Source organism: Pleurodeles waltl, chromosome 3_1, assembly GCF_031143425.1.
Source record: "Pleurodeles waltl isolate 20211129_DDA chromosome 3_1, aPleWal1.hap1.20221129, whole genome shotgun sequence".
NCBI classification, from domain to species: Eukaryota; Metazoa; Chordata; class Amphibia; order Caudata; family Salamandridae; genus Pleurodeles; species Pleurodeles waltl.
The window spans coordinates 512,211,685-512,226,884 of record NC_090440.1 but is presented as its reverse complement, the minus strand read 5'-3'; the positions used below and the strand labels follow the sequence as shown (position 1 = coordinate 512,226,884).

Sequence of the window (15,200 nt, the reverse complement as noted above, 5' to 3'; positions counted from 1 at the left end):
CCTGGAACCCGAATGCCTCATAATAGTTCATTCATACTGACCATATTTATTTAAAAACATTTGCAAACTAGCGCTTGTTAAACACTGTAGATATGATGATCTGTTTCTTTATCACATATATACACTTCTTTAGAATCTTTTAAAACTATTCTAAAATATTTGTCAAATCTCCCTACAGTTTTGACATTACATAATTCCTATTTTCTTAGTCCCTCTTGAATTAACTACTTTGCAGTGGTAGTCATGTTTTGGATCCATTGTTTCTCAAATTTGTGATCCTAATTAAACAATAAATATACCTTAAGGTGTCTACACCATGTTCCATGTACACTTAACTTGATTTATATCTGTTATCTTCTAGTTTAAATAGTTAAGTGCCCACTGCACGATATCACTATCCTTATATTTACTTGCACATGATTATCATTCTACTTGAAACTTATACTCAAATGTTCACAATCTGTTACATTTACACTGGGCTCAATCTAACTGTGGCAACTTCAGTTTAAACAATTATAGATCCAATTACAGTCACAATATTTGCATCCACTCGTTATTTATATCAAGTGAATAGTTATCTCAAACCTCATGGTGTTGCGTTCCCTTCTGTTTAAGTAATAAGTTAAATCCTTATTAGGTTTAGATTCTTCCCGAAAAGACATGTAACCCTTTACTTAGCATACACATAGTAAAAATAAACTCTATCAATCCATCACTTTAGTATATTCTTATAGCTTCTTTGTCAGTATAGAGAGTCTTAGTGCCTCCTTCATTGTTGATACATATAGTCCAAAGTGGCATACCTTAATATACCGGCATTTCAAGATGGCTACAGTCATGTGTAGTTTGCATAGCGAAACACTATCATGTTACATAGTCCTTCCTTCATACAGCATTCAACTCTATTGTTTTGAATCATTACAAAAAGTGATCGCTTTACAAGTACGTAAGACTGCGTTCATGTAATATGCATTTGCTTTTCTATATGATGTCTCTATTTTTACTTCAAGAGGTTCTTACTCTGTGGTTATAACGGTCATTTTAGACATCAATAGTCCATTCTAATATATACCTAATTCGTAATTTGCAATATAATGGAGTTAAGTCTATTCAGGTAATGCCTCCCATATTCCTAAGTTAATAAGTGTGATTTAATCTAATTTTTAAATAAAGTGCTCTATAGTTTTATTCAAAAAAATGTAGATTAGGTCTTTTTGTGGCTGTAACTCCTAACCTAGACTTCATGCTATCGTTTTCAGAACATCTTACCAGTCAACTCTAACTTAATGTGCCATTTTGCCGCATGAAATGAGACTTTAATAAATCTGTTTTATCCCTCACATCCATTTGCAACCTGAAATCCCACTGATGCACTGACATCCAAAAGTAAGATCATATGTATGTCCTCCAAGATCTCCTGTATCCAATTTATTTTGCTGAGTTACAAATGTGTCAACACATGTGGACCCCAACATTAGATCAATCCGTTGTCATTCATGCAATACACTAGCCATACGTGGGACCTAAACCCATTCTTTCAATTCTTATCTCCCTTCAACTTTACCATTTTGCCAGTTCATCATGATGTCCCTTTGCAATCAGACCTGAACCTTTGTGTTATTGTGACCAACATTTAGTTATTTCAATGACTCAAAGTTGAAACTCTCTTAAAAGTTTATCTATCTGTAATATAATAAACTTCAAAAGATCAATGTTGCCTGTACATTTCCCAGCAGTATATCATAGTGTTAAGAATGCAAAAGTGTATTAGAACTCTTAAAATATGAGCCAATTTGGCTTGTTTTCCATAAATATACCATAAAAATAATCCTTGATATATCATGAAGAAGTTTCCATCATTAGCAGGATTTTTATTCGAGATATACTTTCATCTCATTACTAGTGTTCAAACCATCTTGACAACCCATAATGTATGAATCCATTACATTTCAAGTGTTCTCAGTTTTAAATAAAAACTCTATCTCCACACCTTCCATGTGGACGTACTGTTGTCAAACAAGTGAGTGTTATCTCAGATTGAACAGACTCCATATGTTCTCTCTGAAAAAGCACAGCTAAGTGGTATTTCCTATCCTTCCTACACAGAGCCCTCAGGTACCCCTGCCTGCCATCTTACTTTTTATTTTCTAATAGTAGGTCCATTATGTAGTTTCTTACACAGATAGGTTACATGCAAACAAAACATGTATTGCAGTTTATACATTTCTTTATATTATACTTTTTTTTGTGTATATTGTCCACGAACTCCATTTCTTTGCCATTAATGTATATACAGCATACACAGTGATCACGTCTGAAGAATCTTCTCTCCCTTGTCAACCACTGAGTAGTGTTTGCTTTTGTTTGAAAGGAATAGTGCCTCTGAGTGCAACATCTCTTTGATTGTTGTATTACGCTTGTAGGTTATAGCTGGATTATTTGCAATGTGACTTTGCAAATCCCCTCGTATTTTAACAGATGTCACAGCTTTTTCAAGATGCTGCATCCATTATGATTATTATGCTTGCAAAAATGCTCCATAGCCAACATGAGAATAAGCAACTTAAAATGTCTGGTAACTGAGCAATATCTCCAGGCTCTGGTTCACTTCTTAGTTGTATACTATTGGACTGTCTTACTTGCATGGTTACCAAAATCAAACCCTATTCTTCAGTGACAGCCCTGAAGGCAACAGTGTAATTAATCCAAACATAAAAAAGAAAGATGCCCCTCCCCCATCCTGTGAACAGTCAAATGTGCACCAGTAGACAGCCTCTGTACGCTAACAACAACATGCACTGCCCTCAGAGCTTTACATCATAACACTTACAGATACATAGCCCAGACACTGCTAGTCCTCATAGACCAAATAAACCATCAGAGTACCTGAAATTTTGTAAACACAAAATATGAACCCGATCACTGAGCAGGGACAATTTATAACACCCTGCAGAGATCAGAAAATTCCTTTCTAACACCTTCAAAAAAGGGATGAAACAATACCTTCTCACTTTGATCCTACACTTTCATTTGTGGTAGAAGCTGCTGAAACGCCAGCATGTGAGAGATCTTCCAAATTCTGATAGTAGAGAAAACTACATCCAGATAGACACAGATGAAGAATGACTCTACATGGAGGAGAATGTAGAATTCGTTGTAAGGATCAGAGGCCAGGATTTTGCTTTCTTTCTGTGCTTTTATTTCACAGCAGCTATTTTAACAATACCATTAAAAAGATACCTTTCCCATGAGACCTAGGGAAAGAGAAACAACAGAACATTGTCCAGTCCCAAAAAGGTAAGTCCCATCACATTTCTTTCTCTCTGTTTCTGTCCCTCTTTCTTTGCTGCTTCACAGCCGGAGGTAAGTGCCCCCACAGCTCTGTGCATGATTTATCGGTATGTTACGGTTTGTGACACAATTTCATTTTTTCTCTTTAGTTTTGCCACTTTGTGAGCATTCTCACAACGTCTGTGCAGTGTGGATGCACCAGCAACCTCTGTCTCACTTGTTGGGCTCTTAAGCCCAAAGGATATACAGTTTGATGCCCTGAAGGATTGGTATTGTTAATTGCAGGCCCTGTACCTGCCTGTACACCGTGAGGACACCCCCGGCGCTCGGCTCATATAAACAAAGGAAGAATCTGTCCCAGGGATTACCTCTCTGCAGAGCATTAAGCTTCAGTTGCTGTTTACAACGTCCCAAAAATTGTACAGCCTACGACTGCCTTAAACACTGTACTGAGTCTCCCTGTCCATAAAAAATGCCACTCTGGGGAATATGGGGACGAAGTAGGAAATCCTCCCTATTTTCCCTTTGATGATGAGATTTGCAGCACCATTGACGCGTCTGTCCATCAGCCAGGCATCACCCTCTCTTCCGGAATTCAGAAAGGGACGTAAGACTGACTCTTCGACTGATCCCAGCAAGAACCTAGCTCCTGGATACCCTTGTGGATGACTAGCCGCACACTAGAAATCTGAGTTGGTGCACTGATTGATTGAGTGACATCAGAAAAGTGACTTTAGAATCCAACCTCATGATAATAGTGGTTGTGGCATTCTGCTGCTTCTAACCTGAACGATTCCCCTCTCTTTGCACAAGGGTCCACGCTGCGGGTGGCCATGCCTGTTAAACCCTCCCAAAAGGTGGGTTGAAGCGCAAGCATGCCCAGGGCGTGAATATGGATGCATGTGACTGCCTTACAAGGGTGTTCTTGTCCCAACGCTTGCTCTCTGACTTCCCAGAGTCACAAACCACGACTCTTCCTGGGTTTTGTCCAGGGGTTGCGACACCCCAGTCTGAGAAGGTGTTCTTGCCTCCCCTTGACTGGGACAAATCCCAATCAGAGTATTCTCATGGCGATTCAGACTGGGACCAAGACCCCTCTCGGGTGTGGCATCCATCTTAAGGACCGGATGTATTCATCCCAAAATCTCAAACCTTTAATACCTCAGATATGCTGGATCCTGACAAGTTGATGCACCCTTGCTCTTCCGAGTGGGCTCCAGCGGCCAAAGTGGCGGTTTACTTCGCAGGTCAGCTGAGGAACCCGCTTGAAAAAGAGACCTGAGCTAGCCTTCTGGTGGAATGTCCCAGCCCTACCCTGAAGGCAGCCTTAACCCCTTGAAATAGATGCAAGAATGGCTACCTTCTTAGGAGAGTACATTAGAGACCCTTAGAAAGGTATAGACGGCTCCTGGCGCTCATGTCAGCATAAGTTGCTGGATGTTGCGGGCCCCATTCCAAAGCTAATTGACATGTCTAAAGAAGCGAAGCAGTCTGGGTCCCTTATTTCCCCTGACACTCTCATGATGAGCGCAAGACGTACTAATATTCCTGGGCAACGCAAATTGTGCCCCTTCCACTGAGCGCCGGAGATCTCTTCTAACAAAGGCAGATCCCAAGCTTGGTGACCTTGCCACTTCTGAAGCGAGCCCAGTCGAACAGGGGGGACTCTTTGGAGAACTCTTTGTGAAAGAACTGGGCACGTCTGAGGCATTTTTTGACATCCCTGAAGAAAGCCCAAGTTGCGATGAAACACATTTTCCACCCTTGAGTTATCTCTGGGGCCTATCGATGTAGAGGAGGTTTGACTTGTGCTCGGCTTCCACCCACCCTTCCAGAGGTCAAGGCTCTTGACATGGTCAATGGCAACACCAATCCAAATATGGTAACTTCTGCCCGTCCAGAGGACGTTGCCACGGGGGGGGTAGAGGTCGATCCTGTGTAAAATTCCACTCCAATGACTCTGGTAAATGGTCTCCCTTCTTAACAAGTAAGAGTGGGAGGGAGCTTAGCTCAATTAGCAGACAATTAGGGACACCTCACATTGGACACATGGGTTCCACAAACCATTATGGGTTTCCAGATTGAATTCTACATTACCCCCGTACCAAGGCAACTTCCTCCACCGCTTGTGCTAATGGAACGCGATTATCAACTGATATCTCAGGAGGTGGTAACTGCTGCCCAAAGGGGCAATCTTCCTCATCTCCCTTCATCCCAGGCGGTTTGTGAGTAACCTATTCATAGTGGGCAAGAGGGACAGGGGCTGACGTCCCGTTACCAACCTCAGAGAGTTCAACGAGTGGCTGGTATATCGCCACTTCAAAATGGAGGGGCTCCACCTCCTTCAAGACATTCTCCACCCCTCAGATTGGATGGGCATGCTGTACCTAAAAGATTCATATGCTTACGGTCCCGCTCTTTCTACCATACAGGCGTTTCCTTCAGTTTGTATGGGCGGGACAAACTTACGAATTGGCTTCTCTGCCTTTTGGTCTATCTTCTGCACCTTGGTATTTCACCAAGGTTTTGAGGCCAACCATGGAACAGTAGCGATCCCAAGGAAGTCAGCTGATAGTCTATCTGAACGATATCCTCATTCTGGACCAATGCCTGGAAAGCTCCGGGTGCACCTTCAGACAACAGTGCACCTGTTAGAAAGTCATCAACACAAAGAAGTTGTTGTTGATGCCGTCTTAAAAGGACACTTTCCTAAGGTTTGTCAAAGATTCCTGCCAGGCTACTCTGAGCCCTCTGACATAGGTGGCGGAAATCAGGAAGGAGCTCTGCAAGACGCTTGCGGAAGAACGGACCTCTTTGAGGCAAATAGCACATCTGATGGGCCTCCTTTCCTCATCAGTTCAGTCCAATTTTTTGGGTCCTCTCCTCTACCGGGCCCATCAACGCATGGAGGTGCAACATCTCCACAGGGGTGCAACGTACTTGGAGAAGGTTCTGTTGATAGAGAAAGCCAAAGAAAAGATGAAGTGGTGTCTCACACACATGGGGAGCGTGGAATGGGAGAGCAATCTTTGATTCGTGCTCGGAAATTGGTATAGAGTCAGACGCCAGCAAAGAGGGCTGGGGTGCCTACTGTGGTGAGTTATCCACGGGAAGAAAGTGGTCCTCCCAAGAACAACAGTTACACATCAACTGTTTCAGACTCCTAGTGGGTTCCTTTGCAGTTTGTTGTTGGACCAAGAGAAGACCCAATACTGCATGTTACTGAAGATAGACAATGTGTCAGCAGTCCGATATATCAATCACGTAGGCTGGACACGCTCAAGGGGTTTGGCAGAACTGGGCAAGAGTTTTTGCCATTTTTGCCTTGATCACAACATCGCATTAATCATGGAACACCTCCCTGGAAAAACAAATGTAGTAATCGACTGGATATCCAGATAATCTCTAAGACTCGAGCCCCTGGAAACCACATCCATTGATTTTCAAGGCCATCAGCAGGAGATGGGGTCCTTTTTTGTTAGACCTGTTTGCATCTTGACTGTATCATCAGCTGGAGAAATTCTTCATCTGGAGACCCAATCCCATAACAGGGGCGATGGACGGGATTTTCCAGGATTGGAACCAGGAGAGTGGTTACTCTTTTCCCCCGTTCTCGATGATCACACTTTTATCGGCTCAGTTGAGGTGTCAGATAGTTGATCTTGTGGTAATAACCCTGATCTGGAGATCGCAAGTATGGTATTCGGTTCTTCTGGAACTCTCTTGGGGTTCTCCAATCCTTCTCCCCCTAGTTCCAGATCTTTTTTCTGGATCCCTAGGTGAACCCGCACTCTATGGTATCAGTGGGTCATTTGTCTTTTATGGCGTGGAGGATTACTGGAATGATGGAAAGTCCCTGGACTTTCACAGGAAGCTCAGTGCTTATCAAAGGCATGGACAGAAAGTACCACCAAGAGATATCTCTCAGCATGGTCAAAATGGCTGGGTTGGTGTCTCAAGAGGGTCTTGGATCCCATGGGATCAGGGGTAGTTTCAGTTTTGAATTTCATGTCATCCCTTGTATCCAAAGGTATGGCTCATAGATCTGTGGAAACGTTTTTTTCAGCTTTAGCTGCTGGACATCCCCCTATTGATGGCTATCAAGTTGGTGAACATCCCTTAGTATGTAAACTAATGAGGGGCATTTGTTTTTCCCTTCTGCTAGAACCAAGTTATTCAGTCCTCTGGGGTGTGAATGTTGTACTCAACCTTTTCATCCCTTGTAAAAGTAATGAATACCTTTCCAGTAAGGAACTTTTGGAGAATTTGGCTTTTCTGCTATGCCTTATCTCCTGTAGGAGAGTTTCCAACATTAAAGCACTGGACGCCACAGGTAGAGGTGTTACTTTCCATGTGTCTAGATGTACGAAGTGTAACTCAAGGGTAATCTCTTACCTGGCATTTGATGACCACCCGGAATTGTGTGTTGTGAGGTGTATTAAGGCGTTCAAGGCCATGACAGAGGAGTTCAAGCCTCCTGGTACACTGTAACTTCTTATTGCCTTGCAGAAGCCTTTCCATGCAGTCTCCCCCCGACCATCGCTAGGTGAGTTAGATGGGTGATGCTGGAGGCTGGAATATCCAAATTTGGCACTCATTCCATTAGTGGGGCCATGGCGTCGCACTGGGGGCTAGATTTAGGGCATTCTAAATTCTGCAGATTGGTCCTCATAATCTAACTTCAAAAGGTTTTATTTTAAACCAGTGGTAGATATAGCATCCCTCGTAGTTGAACAGATTTGGACAAGCATAATCCTTGCCTCTGGTCCTGCCATAGAATGAAAACTTTTGTAGCTACCGTAACAGAAAGTTTCTGTTCTATTAGGCATTGGGCGGCGAGGATTATCCCACCCAGGAGTTACTCCAGGTCCCACCTGGTATGGAGGCAAATACATTGTTTTTTTTTCCTGAACAGTGTATAGTCGTAAGTATCAACTTCTCTATGGATTTTGCGAAGAGTTGGTCCTTGTATGGTCCTTGTATGTTATTCTGAACAGCATGAATGATATGGATTTGTACTGGTTAATCTTACTGTATGTACATGTAATGGGATTTCTGGGAGGTCAGATTGATTTCTGAATATTTGGTTTTCTCCTCAAGGAATTAATCAAACAAACAGGAATAACTTCGGAGGAGGAATGGACATTGGTCACACGAAGAAAGAGGGGGCATGGACAAAGAAAAAAAGACTATGATAGGACTTACCTTGTTGTGATTGAACAATGTTCTGTTGTTTCTCTTTCTCTCAGTCTCAGTGAAAAGATAGTTTTTTGTTGGTATTATTAAAATGGTTATTGTGAAATAAAATTGAAGAAAGAAAGCATAATCCTGGCCTCGGAGTCCTTAATAGAATTGAAACTTTCCATTACAATAGCTAGGAAATTTTTTATTCTACCTATCAATGTGAAGAGCATGGGAACTCATAGATAGAGTTCATCCTTACCTCGTGCATTGCCCTAGGTCCAAGTTACCATAGATGATACAATGAGTGCTCATCGCAAGTGAGTTGCGACTTGTATAGTGTAGCCTGATCCAACAAATGAACTTGTCGACGAGACTGAAGCGAATTAACAGCCACAAAAGTTTGCTTCAGCTAATGGAGTCAGACATTTTCTTGTGTCATTATGCAAAAGCAAGCTCTTCATGAGCGTGTGAAATCTGCACTTATCCTCATGGATCAGTTCTTTAGTGACTACTAGTAGACTGTATTTTAATATCCACATTTAGCCTTGATAATGGGGAGAGGCCCTGTAATCCATTTGGAATTTGCTGAATTTTCACACCATAGCTGTTGGGGCCTCTTGAGTAGATTCCAGGAGTGTTCTCAGAGAAAAGGCTTTCTCCAGAACCATAAGTAGTTTACTAGTCACTAATAGCCAGTATGTCCAGTTGAAATCGGAAGTCAGCGCTAAGTGAGTTCCCTGTGTTGAGTATGTGTGGATTGCGTCTGGTGTCTCTTGTGTGGTAACCTGACACTCCAGGGGTGCCCTCTGCTCTTCAAAGCAGAAACTAAGTCCTCTGGAGGGTAAACTTGTGTGCAGGTCTTTCAAAGACATTGTTGATTCCAGATTTACTGTATGTACTGTCACATTGCTATTCTAAAAAGTAGTTACGCAGGTAGGATGAGTTTCTTGCTTTTGAGTCTGATAGAGCGTAAATTTTGGTGCTGTCCCTTGTGTAACAAAAGTAATCAGAATGTGACAGTTTTAAGTTCTTGAGAGTAAAGAGTTTAAAAACAAACATAGAAAGCTGCACTTACGCATTTTACATGTGCAATTGCTTGTATTTCAAATCTCGACTTAGGCGCCTTTTGAATTAAATCATGTTAAAAGGTTAAAATTGATGTTAAGATGTGTTTTAAACTCTTTACTAACAGTGCATGTAGAAACGATATTGAATTTCTAATGATTAATGAAAGATTAAAGACTTTAAAAATATGTGCAAGTGAGAGAAATGCACTTCTCTACTTAATGTAATGCAATAACAAAGCTTTTTCATTTTAAATTAAATGTTTTACTCATACTGATTGACATATTACTAATGATGAATTTATAGGCTTGCATATTATATATGTTTTATTAAAATTTGTTAATGAAATACATTTTATATTTTTTCCATAAGTTAGGCCTGGAGTGCTTGCATTTTGTAGTCATGAAAAAGTATTGAATTATTTTTTCATAACGTGAAGCCGTCTTTCAGATTTCATTCTCATGAATAGCAAAGTCCTTTTGTAATAAGTGTATTGTTTACACATGGACAGATGTACCCATTTGTCCTGGGTAACATTACATTGCAGGTACATGGACTGAGATTGTATACATTTGTTTCAAACCTGCTTGGAGTTACACAGAAAGGAGATGTTCCCATGGCAGACTTGGGAATCTGTTGAACTGTTTCAAACTGGAGTCTGGTGATAAATTCTGATTGGATGATGTCTATTCAACATAGCTCTATCTTTTTCGAATCAGATTGAATTTTGTAATTTGATATATCAATGGACATTTGAACCTTGGTCAGTCTGCAGCATTTTCCTGAGCTGTCCTGAGCAGACCTTTGCGGTTTGCAGAGGTTGTCCTTATGCTTGCTGTTCCTGATGTCTTACTGATGAAGATTCCCTAAATGCTGTATCCCTTGGACAGGTATATTCCTCACTGCCATTTGCCCTTGCCCCTGAGATGCCCTTTTTAGATTCAGTAATCCTTTTAATTTTCCCTTTCAAAAGACTCATACCTGAGCTTCTGATATGCTGACACTTTCTTTTTTTGCTTATCTTTCACCAGACTTAGTGACCTGCAGTCCATCATTATCTTTTTCCAAATAATTTTTGCCCTTTTTGTACTTTTTGTGTTTCTCCCCACATATGTATTTCCCTGGTTTGGTAAGCTGTAGAATTGACCTGTACCCAGCCAAAGATTATTGACGCTGCTAAATTTGAATTGACTAATGATTATACATTCTGAGCATCATGTGATATCTGTCACAGATATCCTTACTGACATTATGTATTATTCTTCTTGAATGTTTAGTCTTATTAATGTTAGTTTGTCTGAATCTAATTCAACTGCTAGGGAAATCTTTGGTTACTCCAGTATTAGAACCTTCATAGATTTACATGCTTGAATCATTCCCTGTCAACAGGATGGGAGCCCCCGGTACCTTTAATTAACTACGAACATAAGTTAAACCTGAAGGCCCTTAGGCCTCTCAGTTTAGCACTCTATCAGAGTCTTTTTAAGAAAAAGGACCAAACTTAAGAGTCCACCAATCAGGCAACACTACCCTTTAGAACCTTCATGAGAGAAGCTCCAGTTCCTCAGATTTTCTACCACACGTCGTGCTAGGGAGTCTTCTCAGAGCTCTGCTTTGCTTTTTCTCTATTTTGGAATGCCCAAAAGATTATACTTTTTTCAACTAATTCTGACTGATACCCGGTAAGACTACCACGATGTCTGACAAGGAGAGAAGGGGTTTATTCAGATCCTGTAAAACCTGTGGTAAAGAGAGGTTGCACTCTGAAGACCCTCACTAGAACTGCATATACTGCCTTTATCCAGATGACACTGCAGAGGACTGCAAGGTATGTCGTACCTTTTCGTCTAAAACCTTGAAGGATCGAGAAGACAAATTGTTGATATGGCTGCAAAACCTTAAATCTAGAGACAATCCTGTCTCTGATTCGGAAAGTTATGACTTCTCTCCATCCTCCAGGAGATCACATAAAAGAGAGAGGTCTCCTCAGTCAAGGTCCTCCTCAGAGCAGCCAAGCCAAGCCTACAAAAAGACCATTTCAGGGTCTTATAAAGGCTGCAGCCCTTCTTCATCTCCTCACAAATTCTTCTCAAAAGCGGAAAGAGGACATTCAAGCAGCTCCGAGAGGCCTACAAAATCGTCATCTGTGCTTCCTACTCCTCAGTCTGTCATCTCACTCCTTCAAGAAGCTTTCCTCTGCTCCTCCAGCCGACAGACCAGTTTTGAAAACTCCACCATCGACGACAACCTCATTGACTAAGGCAACAACGACATCTGTCCCACCGTTGACAACAATTCTGACGACTGCCTTTCCGACGACGATGAGTTATCCACCGTAGACGAGGTCAACATCAACATCAACAACATCGTCATCAACAAGGACTTATACTACTTCTACATTGTCCACCAGGGTAACTTTGGTACCCTCATTACTGTAATCGTCATTGACCCCGTCAATGGTAGCCTCCACCACAAGGACAGTTAAAATATCTTCCAAATCTTCATAGACGAAGACAGCATTGACGAGTGCCCCTTTCATGCCGTCAACGAAGGCGTCTATGACATTGTCGATGGGGAAAAAAATTCATAAAAAGCAGGAAACTACAAAAATCACACTGGAGAATACTTCTCCAAATAAGATAACCCCTTTAATACCAGTCCATTTACTTGAGGGTGACGACAAGTTGGGTGATGAGGGTCCATTTGGAACAGCATACAGCACCTCACAGTTAAATGTAAAGTATCAAGAGGATGATGACCAGTATAGTGAAGCTTATGACCCACAATACTATGCAGGTGAAAATCATATCATGAGGGTTTTTAAATGCCAGACACTTTAATATCTGACTTGAAGGCAATGCTAGCCGACTACAGATGGCATTTTCCAGCCACAGAAGAAGTACAACCTCAGCCGCTATCATCTTCAATGTCTCAGGTAGCCACTCTGCGTCAGAGGCCTACCACTTTACCTTTGGCAAATGTAGTCACGCCTGATATGACCCTCCCACAAGTCATTGATATATTGGAAGGAGAACAAGAGGAAGGTGAGCTTCTCGACAACCAGTCGGAGTGCGGCGAATATATTATTCCAGCCCCACCTTTTCCTTCACCATCTAAAGTAGACTCACCTCCAGAGGACATCGGAGGATTCCATAATCTTATGCAAAAGGCTGCTAAACAATTTGCACTTCCTATGCCATCCAAGCAAACTGATTGCTTTCTCCATGACTTTAAGGAGCCATTCCAAAAATCAGTGTGCTCCATGCCAATGGTCAATTACATCTGGGAAGAAGGATTGAAAGCCATGCGACAGTCTCAGAAGTGCTTCCACGCCTAGACAATTTTAAATCACCTGAAGATGAACCAGCATGCTTGACTGGTCACCCTCACCCAGATTCGGTGGTTACACAGGCAGCTCAGAGAAGTTCCAAAAATCCCTCCACACCAAAATCCGCTCCTCCGGACAAGGAAGGAAGACATTTGGACAATATCGGCAAAAGATTTTCTTCAGTGTCCATTCTAACTGTAAAAGCAGCTAACTCCCTTGTGGTTTTAGCTAGATATGACAGACAGTTATGGGCTGATACGCCCCAAATATTGAATAATTGCCGGAGGACACTAAAGCGGAAGCAAAAAAGATATTACACGAAGGAGAACACACATCGGCAGAGATAATTGACTGTGCAGTGGACATAGCCTCGTCTGCATTTCATCAGGTTGCAGGGGCTGCTGTCCTCAGAAGGCAAGGTTGATCGAAGGCCACATCATTTCGTCCGCAGGTACAAAATAAGATATTAGACCTTTCATTTAATGGACAAGCAGTTTTTGGAAAGCATATTGACGAGGCATTAAAGACAATTAAATCTGACACAGAATGCAAAATCTTTGGGAAAACTGCAGTTTCGAAAGTCTTCCTTTCGTGCCCGAGAGGACGTGGAATGCCTTCATACAGGGGACGATATCAGCAGTTTAGATATCCATCGTTCACTTCCACATCCCAGCAATTTTGACAGCAATACTTCCATAGGCAACCTCCGCAAGCAGCCTAGAATAGGTCTACCACCAGAGGACGTTCAACTCGTCCAACTAAGACTCGGCTCGCAGAGCATGATGGATCCAGGGCGCTGGCTATGCTCAAACATCTACCTCTAAATCTAGGGGGAAAAATGTATTTATTTTCCAGCAATGGCAAGCCATAACATCGGACCAGTGGGTCTTACAACTGGTAAAGTGAGGACATACGCTGGAGTTTGTCCAAATACCTCCTCCCAGTCCTCCTCGCAAGACTTCTCCAAAGTATCTACACCAACTCAAGATGGAGATCAACAAAATGCTTCTCAAGGGTGCAATAGAAAAGGTACCACAGTTGCAGTGAGGGAAAGGATTTTACTCCATATTCTTCCTCATTCGAAAGAAATGGAAGGATTGGAGACTGATCCTCGATCTCAGGGAGTTAAACACCCATTTGAAAAAGAAACCGTTTTGCATGGTAACTCTACAGGACATCCTTCTCCAGTTGAACCGCAGAGACTTTGTCTACCCTATACTTGAAGGATGCGTGCTTCCACTTCCCAATTCATCCAGCCTACAGGCAGTACCTAAGGTTCATGGTAGCCATAAGCCATTTTCCATTTCAAGTCCTTCCACTCGGTCTAAAATCACCCCCCAGGATATTCACAAAGTGCCTAGCTCCTATTGCAGCCTTTCTCAGGAGAAAAAAGCATCAGGTATTCCCATACTGAGATGATTGGCTGATAAATGCAAACACCTTCTCAGCAGCACGCAGGTTAACAAAAAAGTGCATTGGTTTACTCAACAACGTAGGTCTAACTATAAATTGGGAGAAGTCCAAACCAAAACCTTCACGCACAATCACCTTTCTAGAGGCAAACCTGAACACTCAATCCAGCATAGCCTGCCCCACTGTGAAGAGACAACAAAAACTGCTGTCTTTGGCAAAGTCAATGCAAAGAAAATAATTAATTTCAGTATGCCTTTAGAAGTCATTATTGGGGATAATGTCTTCATGCATCCGTCTAGTTCCATTTTGCAGACTCAAAATGCACCCTGAGTGATGAGGAATTCTTAGAAACATTTCCCTTTGATAGTTCCGATGATGAAGATTGCATGTTAGCTGCATCCTTAGAGGTAGCTCAACATTGTCCCTATATAAATGCCAACGTTATGCAACATGATGTGTCATTCTTAGTGGACACTGAACAATAAGTTCCATTGTCAGAACAGCAGAAGTGTCAGACTTTCCTCTATCAGGAAGGAGATTTCAGATTGTAGAAGTAGCAAATAAGCAGTTGACAATTCCTGTTACATAACATGTTCCAGTAAAAATAGGTTAATTTGAAGATGAGCACCAATTTATGGTTTGCGATTCATGCCCAGTAAATCTGTTAGGATGATATCTGTTGTGTAAGCTAAACTGTTCCGTTAGCTGCACACATAAAGGAATGGAAATATAAACAAATGAGGAAGAAGATGTCCTTGCAAAATAGTAAAACAGTACCCACTCATCTCACTTTATCCAGTGATGGCATGTAATGTTTTGCCTGAAGAATTGCAGGAGACAGTTCTTCATGAGGTTTGGGATTCTTCAGGAAAAGATATAGAACTCATAAAAGGAGCTGAGCCAGTCAAAATAACGGTCA

At 41.8% G+C, this 15,200-nt stretch overlaps 1 protein-coding gene across 2 annotated transcripts in view; it reads left to right on the top strand.

The window, feature by feature from the left end:
* LOC138284229 (protein FAM169B-like) overlaps nt 1-15,200 on the top strand; it is a 322,775-nt gene that overhangs the window by 266,811 nt on the left and 40,764 nt on the right. The window contains exon 9 of one of the 2 annotated variants that reach the window (XM_069222767.1): nt 8,392-8,617. The exons of the other annotated variant lie outside the window; for it this stretch is intronic. Coding sequence (XP_069078868.1) covers nt 8,392-8,486 — 95 coding nt within the window. The 3' untranslated portion in view covers nt 8,487-8,617. Of the gene's footprint in view, nt 1-8,391; nt 8,618-15,200 lie in introns of those variants that run through there. 2 annotated transcript variants of the gene reach the window in all.